This window comes from Acanthopagrus latus, chromosome 10, assembly GCF_904848185.1.
Source record: "Acanthopagrus latus isolate v.2019 chromosome 10, fAcaLat1.1, whole genome shotgun sequence".
Lineage (NCBI taxonomy): Eukaryota > Metazoa > Chordata > Actinopteri > Spariformes > Sparidae > Acanthopagrus > Acanthopagrus latus.
In genome coordinates this window covers 7,420,740-7,438,422 of record NC_051048.1, presented here as the reverse complement: position 1 = coordinate 7,438,422, position 17,683 = coordinate 7,420,740, and the positions used below count along the sequence as shown (strand labels likewise).

General features: G+C 42.0%; 2 protein-coding genes across 5 annotated transcripts; one reads left to right on the top strand and one right to left on the bottom strand.

The window, feature by feature from the left end:
* Positions 1–9: 9 nt before the first annotated feature.
* On the bottom strand, positions 10–14,927 carry pik3c3 (phosphatidylinositol 3-kinase, catalytic subunit type 3). 3 transcript variants are annotated; one of them, XM_037112673.1, is made up of 25 exons: positions 14,792–14,927; positions 10,470–10,658; positions 9,886–10,029; positions 9,664–9,793; positions 8,449–8,535; positions 7,585–7,680; positions 7,413–7,484; positions 7,223–7,327; positions 5,798–5,890; positions 5,495–5,680; positions 5,147–5,277; positions 4,701–4,782; positions 4,516–4,583; positions 4,320–4,425; positions 3,599–3,715; positions 3,154–3,285; positions 2,818–2,946; positions 2,531–2,600; positions 2,059–2,123; positions 1,882–1,966; positions 1,723–1,797; positions 1,470–1,638; positions 1,273–1,363; positions 621–746; positions 10–355 (listed from the first exon to the last, which is right to left on the bottom strand). In XM_037112673.1, the coding sequence occupies exons 2-25, from the start codon at positions 10,598–10,600 to the stop codon at positions 341–343; spliced, it is 2,505 nt and encodes an 834-aa protein (XP_036968568.1). In that variant the 5' UTR covers positions 10,601–10,658; positions 14,792–14,927; the 3' UTR covers positions 10–340. The 3 variants fall into 3 exon arrangements, with proteins under 3 accessions (XP_036968568.1, XP_036968566.1, XP_036968567.1); XM_037112671.1 differs by lacking the exon at positions 14,792–14,927 and adding an exon at positions 12,133–12,539; XM_037112672.1 differs by lacking the exon at positions 14,792–14,927 and adding an exon at positions 12,133–12,539 and having other exon boundaries at positions 4,516–4,580.
* On the top strand, positions 12,694–17,638 carry LOC119027467 (microseminoprotein, prostate associated). 2 transcript variants are annotated; one of them, XM_037112684.1, is made up of 4 exons: positions 12,694–12,778; positions 15,366–15,737; positions 15,851–15,959; positions 16,914–17,638. In XM_037112684.1, the coding sequence occupies exons 2-4, from the start codon at positions 15,629–15,631 to the stop codon at positions 17,083–17,085; spliced, it is 390 nt and encodes a 129-aa protein (XP_036968579.1). In that variant the 5' UTR covers positions 12,694–12,778; positions 15,366–15,628; the 3' UTR covers positions 17,086–17,638. The 2 variants fall into 2 exon arrangements, with proteins under 2 accessions (XP_036968579.1, XP_036968580.1); XM_037112685.1 differs by having other exon boundaries at positions 15,328–15,737.
* The last annotated feature ends 45 nt before the right edge of the window (positions 17,639–17,683 follow it).

Genomic DNA, 17,683 nt, shown 5'->3' with positions numbered 1-17,683 from the left:
GCCTGAAAGAAAGCAAACAGCCGGTGCGTTTATTTGTATGAACAATCTTTTTATTTGGCCATACATGTCATTCATTCATTTAATAATTAATATACATTATATATACAGAAGCAAACAAAGACGTCCATGTCCCTGTTTAGCCATCTTGCAGTAAAGGTTGGCAGTGCATTCTTGGCCTTTTAACAGTGTCATTGGGTTTCTGTCTTTCATCCTCACTCTCTCACACGCACACACACACACACACACACACACACGGTGTCAGTCGGGTCAGAGCCGCACGTTACTGTTTTTTGCTGCACACGTTCGATCCAGTTCAGCCTCGTCTCAGCAGTGTTTCTGCTCATCTGCGCCAGTACTGAACAGACAGGAACAGATCAGATACTTAAAGAAAGCAGTTAACTATATAACATGTTAGCCTGTCAATTGTTCTTTGTCAAAGCACACCAAATGTTTTCTTTTCATAATTAAAAAGGCAGTTATTTTATCAAAGAGTTCAAATCAACTGGAGTAGAAACCTGCTCTAGACCGATCAGACCCATCACAGAAATGTGCAACAAATCAATAAGCAAATCAATCCCCAAAGGGCTGTTTAAGTATGTGGTGTGTTTGCGTCTACGTACCTGAGCAAACTTGTGTATCTGCTCGACCACAGCGGCAAACAGAGCGCCCACGCTCTCATCAATCAGACTCTGCATGTAATGAACCGCCTCCTCGTCCGACAGGTCCAATCTGAACTTGTCCTGCACCTGGAGGCAGAAAACTCATTACTCACACGCCCAGTCACAGGTACGTAAGTTAATCAAGATATGACAGGGTTATTACTGGGCTCCCATCTGAAGTACCGCAATATATCAAACCCTAATTATTGAAAAAAAAAAAAATAATTGTGGTATTTGTTGTGGTGAGATCACCTTCCAGGAACAATAAAAAAAAGAGTGCACATCTGCACCAGCTGTGTCTGGCTAAAACAAATGACGGTGAAATGAGTTGATATATGGTTTAGACAAGAAATGCCAGATACAACCAGCAGAGTGCTGCAAAAATCTGACTAGTGTTTTTAACATTATAGTATAGTATGAAGTAAACATATGAAGTTTTGTATAGTATAGAGCAGTCACTAAAATATGTTTTTAAAAAATTGTGAATCGCTGCAAGCATAAGATGTCCGTGAACATCGAGTCATAAATGAATATTTGGCTGACGGGTCCAGTAGAACGGAAGACGAGCTGTGGACACAGACAGGCTTACACCCTGCGGAGATAACACACTTACCTTCTTAACAGTCTTATCAGGCTCCAGGGCGATGTCAGGAATATTGGCATCCACCATGAGAGAGAACAGATTCAGGATCAGGTTGGAGTATCTGAAGAATTTGAGGGAAGAAGGATATTTTATGGTTAAATTATGTGAGGGAGATTAAAGATTAAAGTCACGACTCTCCTCGACATGAAAACAGTTACGTCTCTTACCTCCTGAGGTGCAGGAAGGCAGTGTAGCACTGCTTCCTGAACTCCTGGTACTGCTCGCTCTGCATGCCCCCCATCCCCTCCACCATCTCCTTGCTCAGCTTCATGGGTGGCGGCAGCGGCTTGGGGTCCCGACCCAGGATGTAGCCAAAGTCAATGTGGAAGAGCTTCCCTGGAGGAGAAGATAATATTCAGAGGCCGCTCCATAATCCTGGATGTTAATTAACCAGAGTCTAAAGGAACATGTCCGCCTCACCGGTCTTCGTCAGCAGCAGGTTGTCTAAGTGTCTGTCTCCAACTCCCAGGATGTAGGTGATGACGCAGTACCCAGCTGGAGGGAGACAACGTTGGTTAAACTGCTGCTTTCACCTACAGGTGGAGCGTACCTGCAGGTTATCTGTTAAAACTGACTCACCGCAGCTCTTGACGTAGGTGTCCATCACCTCGGAGCTGATGCCGTAGGGTCCTTTTTCACTCGGTGCATGCTTCCTGAAGAAGCTCTGTTGAGACACATGAAGTGAGTACAAGGACAGGTCACAGTGTGTGTCAGCTAGAACTCCATGTCAGCAGTGTCCTGGTTGCTTCTGCTCACCTGGATGTTTCCTTCTGTAGCCAGGACTTCAGCAACAGGGACAGACTGAACGAACTGCATAAAACCTGCAACAAGGATTAGTTTTGGTAAGACTATTTTTTTTTTTTTTTATTGTTCTTTCAGGAACTCCTGATGCCGCTGCTGTTTTTGTGAGATATCCTTCACAAAGAGATACTTTATTTCAACGGGACTAGATTATAAACCCTTTATCATTTTTAATTTTTCTGCCTATTATCTACCAAAGTAATGAGAGTAGGGCTGTGTTTTTGCCTGCCTATTCATTCTGTTTGAAGCCAGTAATTCTGCACAGCTGCAGATAAAGTTGAAGCTTTGCTAATATCATGTTGGTTTTAAACTACTAGTAGAATTAGAACTGGGCGGTCTAGCAGTAATCTAACACCATAATTCAAGTCATATACCCACTATGACAAAACATCTTTTCAGTCCTAACTGAGTGGTCACGCCTTCTTACCGTGCTTGGTGCTGGTAGCCAGTACTTTATAAGGCGTCAACTTCAGGTCCAAATTCTCCTTCCTCAGCAGCTGTATGCAAAAAAAAAGAAGGATTTTACAACATTAAGAGAAGAGCTAGGGGAAGCAAAAACTGTATTTTCTGTGGCATTATTCATCAAGAAAACATGTGCTGGACCTTCAGTAGTATAAAGCCAGAGGAGCAACTCATCTGTACTGTAACCATTTTGTCAGCAGAGGAGATTTTTATAGTAGAGAAGAAAAGCCGAAGATTCTATGTTATTCTTACTTTGTCCATGAGAGAGATGATCTGAAGGATGAGCTGATCCTGTCTCAGGTCGTCTCCATGTTTGAAGATAACTGGGTACATGGCTCCGTCCTCGGCTTTGAAGATCAGCTTGGCGGGCATCAGAGCACTCTGACACACACACACACACACACACACACACAGACAGACACACAGAGGGAAAGACTTGTGAACCGTGCGTCAAACAGATCAGTAAAGCAGAACAAAGCAAGAATCATAAAAAAGCAAACTAGTGCTTGCCTCTGTATTGAATGATTATTTAGTTGCAAAGAAGATGAGAAAGTGATTTATGAGGAGGAAAGTTAGTTTTTCCTGTACCTTGAAGAGTGTGGCCGTCTCAGGGACGATGCCTCTGATCCTGATCTGAGGCTCCAGAGGAAGAGGAATGGGCTCTATCTCTGAAAGATTCACCTTCTCGTTGTCAGCCAGCAGAGCCTGCAGCCGCTCTGTCTGCGCACACACACACACACACACACACACACACACACACACACACACACACACACACACACACACACACACACACACACACACACACACACACACACACACAGAGGAAAGGAGGCTGCTGTTAACACAACTGTGTGTTCATGTGCATTAAGATCGATGGCCAGAATCAGTGAAAAACACAAAATAAGCTGTATGGAAAGCATGTTTGATAGAATGCCAACAGACTGACTTCATCATTTAATCAAGAGAATCAGAGAAAAACACTGTTGATGTTTAGCGGTCGTGTTTGCATGTGCAGGTATTCCAGTCTTACCTTCTTCTTGCGGTTTCCGCTCTCCCTCTGCACAGCCTTCATTAGCTGCACCAGCCTGTCGACAAACGTCTGCTGGGCTGCCAACAGCGACCGCATCACCCTCACGCTCTTATCGCCCTGGAGGGGACAGGAAGTGTGTGCGTTAGAAAGGGAAGTGACAAAGAACAGTAGTTAACCAACAGTGAGAGTGATACTGCAATTCACATGAACAACGATTACAAATCATGGGCTGGCATATTATTAGAGTAACCGCTAAATGCTGCTGACTGTAGCTGCCGTTAGCTAGTATGCTCAGTTAGAGAACTAATGAGAACTAATGAACTAGTGTTGGTGTTTACGTACAGTAGCCTGAGCTGGGACAGGACGGGACTAGCTGTTTAGCATGCTAATTTAAGTAGATATGTCAGCCTCCATTACACATCTGTATCTGTCACCCTGTGGTCCGGCGGTAGCATAACCGCACCTAAAGGTTCATCTCAGGCTCATTAATTTGCATCTGTGCATGTGTTTCTTTTTTTATTCGTACAAAGACTTACTTACAGCGATGCTTCAGTTTTGTATGGATACGACAAAATGTGGCACACACCCTACTCTTATTACAATAAAACTCACTATGAAAGAGTTAGAAATCTGTTGATAATATAACCAGTTATATCTGTTGAAATATTGGCCACTGAACATCAGTATCTTTACAGCAAATGAGCAGTGCGACGTTCCTGACCTTGAGTAAAGCCTGACTGAACCTCCTCATCACGTTCAGGTACATCTCGTGGGTCTTTGGATCTCTCTGCTGGGTGTCCTGGTCCTCACACTCCACGATCACATACCTGAGGAAGATGACACACAGGCTTCACTGACAAAAACACACACAAAAAACAGAAGACATTGTCTCTGAAGTTGCTTTGAATCGTACTCACCAGTACAAATAGTTAGCGAGTGTAGAGTTCTTGCAAGCACGGGAGATGAGGAAGGTGCACAGGTCCTGCTACAAAGAGAGACAATTGATAATCTGTCACTGTGTCGTGTGAAGATTAGCATCATTTTAAACTGTTTCTTTCTTATCAAAACTGTTTTCTTTTCAGTGACATTCAGTGTTTCGTACCTCAAGATTCTCGCTGTCGGCTCCCTCCTTGCCTTTCTGAGGTGCGGCAGAGGGTCCAGATGTGCCGGACAGGATCTGGGAACTACAGAAAGAGACAATCAAAGACACAGGTCAGCTTTTACTAAATCTGACAGTGTGATCAGTAAGTTGTAGTCAGCGCCTCCAGCTGACAGCCCCGAGATTCTGGAGTTACACCAGTAAAATCATAACAGCCTAAGAGTTCATTCCGGCTACTAAAAGAAAAATAATCAAATTCCACAAAGCAGCAAGCACTCTCCCAACCGCTGAGAGTTTCTGAGATAAATTTAGATCCAGCTACAACTCATCAACAGACCACAAGAGAGCCTCCATGTGTGCCTTGCTTCTGTCACCGCTGCGCTCAGTGTCGACTCATTTACGATCCACAGCCAGAGTAGCTGTTCTGACTCCTCATCCAAGTTACTGACCTGTCCATTGACGAGTCATCTGAAAGCCCCTGGCTGTCTCTCTTGCTGCCTGGCTCCAGGCCTCCCTGAATGTCGCTGAAGTTTTCATACTTGAGCGCCTGTACGAGCTGGAGAAGATACATGAGCAGGTCCTAGAGAGAGGAGGAGAGGGGAATAATCAGGCTGATGTTTTCTTTCCAAAGTAGTTCATAGTTTGGATGTAAAGCAGAAGGATCATTTTGTTCATATTCGAAGAGTAGTTTTTAAATAATTCTGATACTTTTTTGTTAATAGGGTTTCGATCAAGTCTGGACTAGGAGACTAAAAAAAAAAACTTTTCTGCCCACATGCAGATCCTCCGACGCCTACCTCATCATCCGCCTGCTGCAGGCGCGCCACAGCGTAGCGTCTGACCGTCGGGTTGGCGAACTGGGAGGACAGCAGCTCCAGTGAGTCCTCCACATCCATCGGCCTCCACTTCCCCAACAGCTCCAGAGCCTGCTTGGCCTCCTGGGGCAGATCCCAGTTCACACACTTGAGGAACTTTGTCAGGGCCTGCAGCGAGAGGAGGAGAAGAAGGAAGAGGATGTTTCTTATCTTAGAGGACTGAGATCGGTTTGTTTACGGTGGAGGAGCACAGAAATATCATGTCACATGTCATATCCCACCCACCTTCTCCTGTGTGGTGAGGTAGTATCTGAACTTCCACACCAGGTCCTGTTCTTCGGAGCTCAGCTGCTTGGTTGGAGGGTAGCTCACGATGATCTGTTGGTGCATTACAGACGAACACAGAAATCGAATAAACACCCATCCGTGTCCAATCGTCGCCAAATTCGAGCATTGCGAACAGAAAGATCAGGTTCAATGACAGGGCAGGCAGCTTAAATCAACGGAATTGGACTCAATGATCAATACCCAAAAGAAATCATGCGAAGACGCAAACAGCTACACCCAATCCGGAAACAAGTGATGCAAGAGGAAAAAAAGCTGTAATCTTCAATGACAAATTATACAGATACCCCCTGGCTCATCTGAATTCCCTCTCCCCTCCCTTTTCTCTCCCTCGCTCTCTGTCCCCTCCGTCACGTCAGATAAACACACAACGACCGGCCCTCAACACCCTCGACATACTATGCGATGTGCGATTTCTATCTGGTCGTTTGTTCATTTGTCTTGTCTTGTCTTCCAGTCTCCATTGGTTTTTTTTTTGTCCGTTTCCCTCCATGTAGCATCACTCCTGTCATGCCTCTCATTTGTTCTGGCTACATCACTTAATAATAAAAATAAAAAAAACACCCAAAGATGTTGTACGTGTTTGAATAAGTAACAGCTTGTTTCTGCAAGTTAAAATGCTGTCATGTCCTTCTTTTATTCTGAGAATCGAAGAGCTTCAACTGAGCGTTACAACCACAGAAATGATCCTCAAGTATTTATAGCTGACAATGTTGAAACAGTTAGTTCTGGTCCCGAGCTGAGTAACAGTCAAAGCATCTGTAAAACCCCCAATGAGAACATAACACCAGAGCTCTTTATTTAACCTATAAATCACAGTTGATACTAATAAAGTGCATATTTGTTACTCATTAACTATTTTCTAGAACTTTACTCCATATTATCTAATTGACTTCCTAGATTTCCTCAACACTTCCTCTAGGTTTTTTTTCTCCTACTGACTAACTTTCCATTTCAAGATTCTATACTTTTCCAGACTCAGTTCTCCCGGACTTTTCAGAACACTTATTAGACATCTGAGGTGAAACAGCAAGGTGTTAAGGAACATGTAGGTTTTCTGGAATTTTTTTCCATACTTTCTTTTATGTTTTTAACCACTTAAAAACAGAGTTGAAAGTCACTAAAATCAAATTCCATGTTTTTCCTTATGGTGTAGGAAACCTGTGAACTAAAGGAGAATGAAACTTTGGATCTGTGGACACATGAAATATTACTAATTCTGTATCTATTATGTTGCTTTTACTCTTCTTGTTTTCAAATATTATATATTCTATATATATCATATTTAAGTCTGTATTATTTTAAAGCACTGTGACATCTGACAGTTTACGGACCCTAAATAAAAGTATGCTGCTGGGCACTTACATTAAGCTGGTCCCGTGTGGCGGCGTTGGGCTTCAGGTCGTGATCCGACGGTCCACTGCGGAGGCTACGAGCCAGTTTGTGATGCTTGCTCTCAACCAGGTTCTCCTGCAGACAGACCATGAATTGAAAGATTCTGTTAACTCGCTCTTCTACAACGTTAGCGTGTTCCTGTGTGTGCGTGTCCTCTCACCATTCCCATCTGCGGGTCAGGAACTTTGACGATGTCGCAGCTGGTAAGGACTGGTGACGCGTCATCGCCATCCTGAGGGGGAACAAAAGTGAAACACATCAGTCAGTTAACCGATATCACAATATACATAAAATACATGAGATGAGTTATGTGAATACTAATATGAAAATACCTTTTCATAATAGACGATGCTGTATTCCTTGTCATTTGTTTTGACACGTGGGAACTCCACCATGAGGTACATGAAGTTAGAGCTGCGCTTCTCACTCTGCAGAAACACAACAAAGACAGCAAATATTCACAAAAAGATGATCAGCAATTCAACCTGCAATAACATCTTGCAAAAACAACATTAACATACACTGTATCACACATTTATGATGCAAACTTGTCGGCAAAAAGTTGCTAATTCACACATCCTGCAATAATGTGGCAACATAATCTTTAATTTGAAGGGGAAAATCTGCCTCTTTACCTTCTATATCTTCCACTATGTTCACAATTTAGTTGCTAAATGTGTCTAAATGCTAAAGTCAGCATTCCAACGTGCTAACGAGGACAATACAAACATGCTGATGTTTGGGGGGTTTTTCACCACATTAGTTTAGCATGTTAGCATGCTAACATTTGCTAACAAGCACTAAACAAAAAGGACAGCTCAGTTGAGTAATGTCAACATTTGGTCACGAACTAAAGCATGATGCAAATTCAAATTTTGACTTGATAACGGTGCTAGATTAAAAGCTAAGGGCTTATCAAAGATGGCAGAATTTTCCTGAAGGGAACATGAATGATGTTACCACTTTTTAAAGTCAGTCCATCCAATAGTTGGTAAGACATTTCACTCAAAACCACGAGTGTCAACCTCATAATAACAGCACCAGAGGATCAACAAAATCAGCATTTATCCTCTGGGCACCATGAATTTCTGAACAAAATGTCAAAGCAATCAAACTGACATTTGTTGACATATTCCAGTCTGGATCAGAGTGGCTTTTTCCACAACATAAAGAAAGTGGTTTTGAAACCAACTGACCTCATTGATCATCTCAATCTCCCTGAAGGTCAGACGATCCAGCCAGTCCACCTTCACCATGTGGCCCTGCCGATGGGCCTTTGTCAGCTGGATGGAGAGACAAAGGAGGAATAAAGACGGTTGGGAAACAAGAAAATTGAAAAAGGGGTTTAACATGATACAGGAAAATACAGAGGTAGAGGTTCTGTTGCAGCAGAACTCGTCACAGCACGGTGGCTGATGTGCAAACAGCTCAACCAGTCATGCACAAATCCAGTGGCAGCAGCCAATCCAGCATCTCCGCTCACACACTAAGCAGCCAGTCCAGTCATCAGTCAGTGTGGGTGTCGGGAATGTGAGCACGCACTTGGCCATGAACATGTCAGCTGGTTAGAATTAGTACTCACTCTTTAAAACAAAACATAAACTAGTAGCAGCACAGAAAAACAACTTGATGTGACTAAGTCACCAGATTCATAAAAGAATGTAAGAACTGTTTGTATTAGGAATTAACTGAAAAAACAAACATTCCCATCAGATGATGATCACATGAAGTCCCCGACGCTCCATGAAATATTCCAAAAAGCTGCACAAAGTTGACAAACAACTTTTTCTTAACAAGAAAATCATGCACACACACTTCCACAGATTTTTTTTACTAAGCTATGGCAACAGCAGACCACTTCAAATACAAATGTGTGTGATGCTTTAAAGAACGCAGCCGTAGACCTTCACAGACAGGTGTTCACACCAAAACCTGGGTCCAAATGTACTTGTAAATACCGTGGCTGGGTTTATACAACATACAGGTTTCCCACATAGAACAATGCAAAGTGTTCAGGGAAATAACAAATGAAGGACATTTTATTGAAATTAGAACTTTCCTGATACAGTCTGAATTGTTCTGATGGGAAAAGAAGATACTGAAATTTATTTGAAAACACACGTTTGGACCGAGGCCTTCTTCACACACATACACACACATTCTGCCAGCACTAACGCCTCCACTTGTACTCACATCACTGAGTACCTCCAGGTCAGGGCCCTGGAACAGATGATGGTTTAGACACGTATCGGAGGGTTTTGCCATTTGTCCAACACACACACACACACATACACACAATGTGCCATCCTTTCTCTCAGCTCCTCTTCAAATCCTACCCAGCCCCCCTCTTATCCTACACCAGTACTCTCTCCCTCCAATTGTATCCTGTAAACACACATGCTGTTTCATACCTTGGCAAGTCTGCCCATCTGGTCCTCCGTCAGGCTGCTGCTGGTGCGTCCTGGTGTGGTGGTGGGCTCCCCTCCATCCCCCTCCACACCCGGCCAAACCTTCAGGTCGTGCATCCCTTGCCGGAACATACTGTAAGAGGGCAGGAAGAGGAGGTGTTTGTCTTTAATTCTGGTGGATTTTTTGGGTTCTTTTAGCCTATGTGTCATGTTTGTTGTACTCACCCATATTTGCCGAACAGGGTGACGGTGGTTCCACCGACGGGGACGGCTCTGCCGGGCCCATAGATGTCCCACACTGTGAGAGCAACCTGTGCACTCTGAGGAAGGTCTGGGTACTTGACTGGGAGCCGCAGCCACTCGTTCCAGCTGCACAGGACAGCAGGAGAGGGAATGGAGAGAGTGTACATAAAGTGTAAGAGTAGATAAAGGTCGAAAGAACAGACATAATTTTTGTTAAGCTAAAATGAATAACAATGAATAAAGATTTGCTCTTCAACTTTTCAGCTCTGAAGAGGGGGATATGTCAATCGTATTGAGAGGCAGAGTCATAATTTGTCGTGGAAAAATTCTAAAAAACATAACAGATAAGATTTTATCCAATTTAGGAGGGAATGTCTGTTTCATGAGTTACAACACGTAGTGACTGAAAATGTAGACAGGGAGTGATGTATACTCAAAGTGCAGTTCTTCACTGCATTCTTGCTCTTAAGCTGAGATTAAAATCGTATGAATAAACAAATCTAAAAGATAAAATGATTTCCAGTTCCAGAGAGGAAACACACAGAAATAGCCTGATCGATACTCACTTCCAACGTGTGCTGAACGCTTTGTACGAGGTGCGAACGGGCAGGGCGAGAGGTTTTCCTTCAGCAAACACCTGACAGGTGACATAAAGGTCCGAGCAGTTCTCCTGGTAGAGGCCGGAGAAGCGCAGCATGGGGTCTTCGAGCAGTGCCTTGTAGCTCTTCTGCTCTCGCTTTCCCTCCAAACTGCCTCTGGAAGAGGAGAGAAGAGACAAAATGACAAAGTGAAAAGAGGGAGAAACAAGTTTGTTGTCACCCGACGTAATCCGATAGCTTTGCAACTTGCCTTCTTACTAAAGTCAATGTTTGTCATGTTCTTTCTCTGAAGGTCTGTGTTTTAAGATGTTTCTTTTAACTTTTTTTTTTTTTTTTACAATGTATGTCTTTATAATTGACTCTTTCTCTGAGTCAATTTACTGGCTTGACACAGCTCACAGATCCCTAATCAATTAGACCATTATAATGCAATAATCAGACTCATGAGCTGTGCACATGATTGTAACAAGGGGACAACTGTGCTTTGAGAGCTTTCAAAAGAGATCGCTCCTTTAGTCATGGTGAAGTAAAGAACAATTCAACAACAAACGAATGATGAAATGTTACTCTACTTCAGTCTCATCAGTGAATCACATGTAGTGACATTATCATTCTAACAGGGTTGGAACTTCGTCGAACAAGGAACAAAACACAGTGAAACTTGACTTGTATGTTGTGAAACATTTTTGTAAAGTTTTGTAAGAGGATCTGATTGGTTAAATGGAATCACTTAATTATAATTTCATTTTTTGAAATGTATTTAAAGTTGAATAAATAACCAGTCATGAAGTGAAATTACTAAACCACATTCAAATCATTTTGGACACACAGTTCCAGCTGTAGGGCTGCACAATTACATGCTATATTTTAGCATCAATTAAACTGTATTAGGCCAAAAGCACCAAGCCACATCTTCATTGTACAGTCATGTATATTTCTTTAGTCAGCCATATGCTGTCAACTGGAAAACCTTATTTTTTGACTACATGAATAACATCAATAATCATCATCAATGCAAAAAATGGTTGATAATTACCATTCTGTCCATGGACACACAGATCACTTGGCAATCTGAGACATGATTTCTGGGGGTTAAAGTGTTACCAACATTGCTGTGTCAGCTGATATTCACACATTTTTTGCAGTTATCCCTAAAACGAGGTTATCAAAACCACGTGACAAAGATGTGTAAATGAGGCAGGATATGTTTCAGTTTAGCAATGCACCCTATTGTCTTAACTGACATTGCTATACTGGGAATTTATTACTCATAACTTGACCAAAGCGTCTTTGTATGCATTAAAATGTCTTAAACAAGTTTCCATATTGGTTAATATCTGGTAACCGATACATCGATGCTGACATCGGCCGAAATTCAACCGACGAACATCGGTTGGGCTCTCGAATAAATCTCCGAACACAGTTTAACAAATCACCCTGAGAGACAGACTTATTAAAAAGTCATAGGTGAACATTAAATTATGAAATAGTTTAAAGTTGAAGTGAGAGAAACGAACAAACACAGACACACACACATACACATAGCAAACATAGCAAGCATCCTGTCAAGTCACAAGATAGATTAGTTACACCACTTGATCAGAAGCGACCCGTTAAGTGCAAAACTTACATCTTAAGTTGAACGTTGATGTCCATATCACAGCTGTAGACATAGTTGAATTTATCAGTTTCCATCTTCCGACGGGAAAACGCTAAATTCGACCCAAAACCCTGGCGACCTCAACATGAAATCCCGGACGGTTATTTGAGACTTTGCGAGCGGTTGGGTTTGCGACAAGGCCTCGGCTCAGAACAACAACACTCCTCAGAAGCCTGTTTAATAGCACTGCGTACGCGGACAGCTACGTTATCAGTCTCCACACACGTCTGAAAAGATAACTTTGAGTGCCTGTATTCACGGTAAAGACATTATTTTAACGGCGGTCTCACCGGGCATGATTTGATGTTTTTGATAGCTACACAACAACACAGCACTAACCGACATCCACAGCCCGGCTAAAGTAGTCGATTGTCGATGCCGTAGGATTGACGAAACCCAGCGAACAATCGTTTTATCGCAAATTGATTGGTCGAGTCTGATGGAACCAAAGAGGAAGTACAGAAGAGGCGGGTTTACCGCATGCTTCTTAAAGGGACAGTCCAGCCAAGACTGTAATGTTGACATAGAATTATTTTAGCCATCACAAATATTATGATGTATGAACATAATGTACTATAATGCAGTGTTTGGTACTCATATGAATACAATCTGTTTGGTAAGATGTTTTACAATTTCATTCAGTCATTTAAAATTCATATTTGTGTAGAGTGTGGATGCAAAGAAACACCATGCTAGCAGTTATTTTTAAATGCTGTTTTCTTAATTTTAAGGGATGATCATTTGTTTTATTGACCCAAGAAAGCTCATATTTCCCATGATAATTTGTTAATTTATCTTGCTTTCTTGAGAAAACAATTCATCTACTAATCAAGACTCATAGCGGGCAAAGTTAACATGCTATTATGTAAATATTTTACATAAATGTAAACATTATCAAAGAAGGACATAAATAAATTATGGATCTACTGTGTGTAGTGATGGATGTAAGTAAAACTGTGATTTTGGAAAATGACTGAATATGTTTATGAATCCATTATATTAGTATTGATAACATAATTTCTTAATTTTGTGGAGTGTTGCCAGAGCCTCTGAAAATATTGCTTGTGAGGCTAAATTGCTTTATTTCAAAGTGTGGTTTTGGTGTATCAACATTGGATGGGATTTTTTTGATATTGATACTACTGTATTAGAAGGTTACAATACTCTTTTCTCCACAAAAATGAAAGATAAGACTGGATATATATATGCACAGACTTCAGCTAATATGAAACTATAGATTAGGCATATATAAATCGTATTGTACCGTGTGTGTTAAAGATGTATTCTTCACAGAGATAGAAATTTGTTGATTCGTTATATCGATTCATTTGACAGCATGACTTTACTAGCCTCCCAGGGTACAGTGTCTCTCTGTGGAAGATATTTACTATTAGGATGTCCCAGCAAAACAGTTCACTTATTAAAGATTAAAGGCACCGATCTTGACGACAGCCCCTTTAACTTTTGTTAAATTAAAATGCACTTGTCTCCAATTAAGTGCATACCCGTGAAAGGCAGCGGGCGTGTGACAGGAAAATCCTCATCTTTTGTTTTGATGAGGTCCTCCCTTTTCATCAATGCTGACGACAACATGCCGTGAACTCATTGTCAGTGCGTCGTACGGGAAAAGGTCAGAACCACCCCAGTTGAATTTATGGAAGAACATCTGCCGTTAAAACATCTTCCGTCCTCTGAATCAGCATCGAATTAATTAAACTGAAAGACAAAAGTTACCTCTGAAACGCTCAGACCACCTCCAACCGCTGCTGCCTGTGTATTGCTCTGTTTAAAGACAACAGTACTTGAACTTAAACAAGTCTTCATTCAAAAAACGTAGAGCTTGAGAGAGGCAACTGTGAGTCATCTGAATGATGAAGCACTCCTGAATGATCAGGGAGACCTCTCAACACTCTCTGACTACTGTTGGGGTACCAGAGAAAAGGCACGTACAACTCCAGATTACGAGGCCGCGGGGCCTCCTGTGAGAGGCTTGAGAAGATTTTTCCTACGATCTCGCACCTCGAGGTGCCGATAACAAACAACTGGAAGAACATGAGCGAATGTTTTGATGGCCCAGGCGGCGCTGAATTGTCAAGTCAGATCACATTTTATGTTTTTGACATTTTGACATTTTTTTTTCTTCCACGGGTGAAGTTGTGAGAAAAAAGATTACACAGAAATGCACAACTACAGGCAAACGGATTTCTGGGGCTGATGTTGGACACTGAAAATAAAGGATATATAGGCCAAATTATGTGCACACAAGCAAATATCCTCGAACCCTGTCTTCTAGGAATGAGTTTACACATCACTAAATTGATTTTGCAATTTCATTGTGCTACCGCCATGAATGTATGTATGAATTACTCTAAGTCGCTTTGGACACAAGTGTCTGCTAAATGCCCTAAATGTGAATGAAGTACCAAGAAGGCGGCCGTGCAAACTCTGAAGTTAGTTTAAGTGATCAAAAATGGTGCATTTAAGAGTTTTGTTCTTTAAAATTTAAGATTCATTCTTGACATTGGAAATGGCAGCAGCAGCAATCCTTAAAGGTGCAGTTAAACATTTTGGGCAATTAGCTTGTTCACTTTCTTACAGAGAGTTGGATGAGAAGATGTACAACACTCACGTTTTCGTACTGTAAACATAAAGCTGGAGCTAGCAGAATGTTAGCTCTCCACAAAGACTATAAACAGGGAGACAAGCTAGCCTCGTTCTGTAGCATCTCTCTGAAGCTTTTTTCATTATCGTCAACCAGGCCTGTGAATCCCGCAGATCTTAACCTGATCGGACATCCGTAGGATGTGCGACGTCACTGTCTTACTCATCAAACCATTTGGTGACTCTTTGCGCCCTGTGTGGAAGAATATGGATGTTTCTCCACTGATTTATTTTCCTTTAATTAGTCTCCTGTGCGATTTGGTAACTATGGTGATGAAACTGCATGTAAGTTCTATTAATTAGGCATTATCACAGATCAGTTAGTCACATCTTCAGTTTCCGCCAAATGAGAGTTTGAACGGTGATGAATCATTCATTTGATAATTCCACCCCATCCCTCTCTCTCTCTCTCCCTCCTACTCTCCTTGGACGTCACCTCTCTCTCTCTCTCGCTCTCCCCCCCTGCCCTCCACCTCACCTCTCTCCTACCCTTCCCTCTCTTAGTCACCGCATTGGATGTGTCATTGTTTCTATCACTGTAGAGGTTCATGCCCGCTGAAGCGCAGCGAGGTGATCTCCAGAGTGCCCGACCCAACGCCAAGACACAAGATTCCCTCCTCTTTACCTCACACAAACCACCACCTCCCCATTCCCCAATGGATGGCACCGCCGACACCTTCCCCAGCCAGGCCTGTGGGCCACATGACGGCGCCGACCCCACCTCCACTCTGCGGTCGTAAAGCCCTTCAGGATGTATAAATAAGTGAGGAAAGGAAGAAGAAGGACCAGAAGCTGACCAGACCAGATGAAGATGGAGCTCAGCGGGCTTAACTTTGCGCTCGCAGCCGTAGGGTTTCTTCTGTGGACCAGCGGTGGCTCTGCTGCACCCATGGAGTGCCACTTCGACTCCAGAGGTGAGACCCCACGCTCTAAAATCTTATTCTCTCTCTCTCTCTATATATATATATATATATATCTACATTCTATTCAAAAGTGTACACTATTTGATTGCCATGTGTTGTTCCAGCACTGTGTGTGTTCGAGGGGAGGCAGTTCTCGCTGGGTGAAACCTGGATGGACAACGCCTGCATGCAGTGCACCTGTCTGCACCCTGTGGGCGTCGGTTGCTGCGAGACGTGAGTACACAGACCTGAGTGGTTTGGTGTCCAGATGCCCACAGTTACTGTACAGCAGCTGGCTTCAGATGGACAGAACAAAGAAGTTAAACTCAGTGGGGGAATGGAACCAGGTAGATGTACTTAAAGGGTCACTATGTAGTTTCGGAGAAGAAACTCAAACTCAGAATTTTGATATTCATAATATAAATGAGGTAAAAATACAGTCAGAAATATTTTTTTGTCATAACTGAATAAACAAGCTGTTCACAGGGGAAAATAAGGCTGATTCGTAAACTACAAATGCATTTTTAAGCACAATGTGAAGGTACTTGTACTGTAGTATTTCTATTTCTTGCTGCTTTAAACTTCCAGCTCCATTGGCATCATACATACAGCTGATGATTTCTGAAGATGATCAGAATGTTTTATCGTGCTTAAACTATGGCCAGACAACAAGATTTAAATGACATCACGTGATTTTGCAAAGGCACATCCAACGACAATGTTTTGACACTTGTTTTACAGCAATAAAGTGAAGCTGTTAGGTACATTCAATATCAAAAACTTCAAGACTTTGACTCAAGTACTATTCATACTTTCACTTTACCTCAGCCAAAGTATATATTTTAACACAATATCTATACTTTTACTCAAGTAAGTTTTTGGGTCCTTTTCCGAGGCTCAGTTGAACTTTTCTATGTTCTGCTGTGATATTTAAGGATTAAAGAAGATGTATATTTCACTCAGGGATCGTGTGTTTATAATCAACTGCGAAAAAATGTAATGGAGTAAAACTGTGACGAATCTCGCAGTCGAGTAGAAGTATAAGGAAAGTACCTTCTTCTTCTTCTTCAGTACAGAGCATGCAATAATGGACTAACTAAACTTCATGATTTACAGCTCAAGAACAGCTCAAGTTTTTTAAGGAAAAGTGTTGAAATTGCAAGAGTGCTTACCTCAATAACTGTCCAGGGTGCATCGGCCGGTGGATTTCCCTGCGTGGTGTGAGGTGCGGGTGGAGCCGGTGACCTGCAGAGTGTCTCTGGTGCAGACGGCCGACCCTCGTCTGCCCTGCTTGCCAGGTGACGACATCAAGGACCCGAGTCACGGATCGTTTCAGCTGCAGCAACAGCTGGAGGGGTAGAGGACCACTCCAGACCAGCACCGATCTTTTCAATGTTTGCCTGTGAAACCAATTCTCACTACAGTTAAATACCAGTAACCATTTAATACACATGCAATACCAATATAAAACTTTAAAAAGCATCTGTAAGTGTTGGGATTGTGTCATCAGTGAAGGAAATGTGAGTGAAATGTGAGTCTGTGAAAAAATGTACCGGTACGTAAAACTGCAGTATTTTACAGCTAATTGACATTTAGAAATGTTAGGCATTAGTTTTCTTTACATTTAACTTCGCTTTCATTATATGTTCGATGTTAGTTATTATGGTAGGCTGTTCGTCTGATAAGTATCTGATATGAGCTACAAACTAAAAGGAGAAGAAGCTGCATAACTTTATTTTAAGACAGATTGTTTGGGGAGGCTTTCGTCCTGCAGATCTGAACATTTATATGAAGCCAAATGCCATTTCCTTAATTATTCCAATAATGGCTGATTGTACATATAAGCAAATATATACTGTGCGTATATTAATATATACTGTATAACTATTCCTGACCTGTTCTCTGCTGTAACTCATTTACCTTCCAAATAAATGTCTTGTTTAGGAGAAATGATGTAT

What these genes read in the sequence shown, in the direction of transcription:
- pik3c3 (XM_037112671.1), bottom strand. Translation starts at nt 12,197, where the DNA reads ATGGAAACTGATAAATTCAACTATGTCTACAGCTGTGATATGGACATC. An exon ending in ACCCTGTTCGGCAAATATGG is followed by an intron (nt 9,794 to 9,885) that starts GTGAGTACAACA and finishes GCCCTCTTACAG; the next exon opens with TATGTTCCGGCAAGGGATGC. An exon ending in GCGGAAACCGCAAGAAGAAG is followed by an intron (nt 3,286 to 3,598) that starts GTAAGACTGGAA and finishes GTGTGTGCGCAG; the next exon opens with ACAGAGCGGCTGCAGGCTCT.
- LOC119027467 (XM_037112684.1), top strand. Translation starts at nt 15,629, where the DNA reads ATGAAGATGGAGCTCAGCGGGCTTAACTTTGCGCTCGCAGCCGTAGGG. An exon ending in GTGCCACTTCGACTCCAGAG is followed by an intron (nt 15,738 to 15,850) that starts GTGAGACCCCAC and finishes GTGTTGTTCCAG; the next exon opens with CACTGTGTGTGTTCGAGGGG. An exon ending in GGCGTCGGTTGCTGCGAGAC is followed by an intron (nt 15,960 to 16,913) that starts GTGAGTACACAG and finishes ATAACTGTCCAG; the next exon opens with GGTGCATCGGCCGGTGGATT.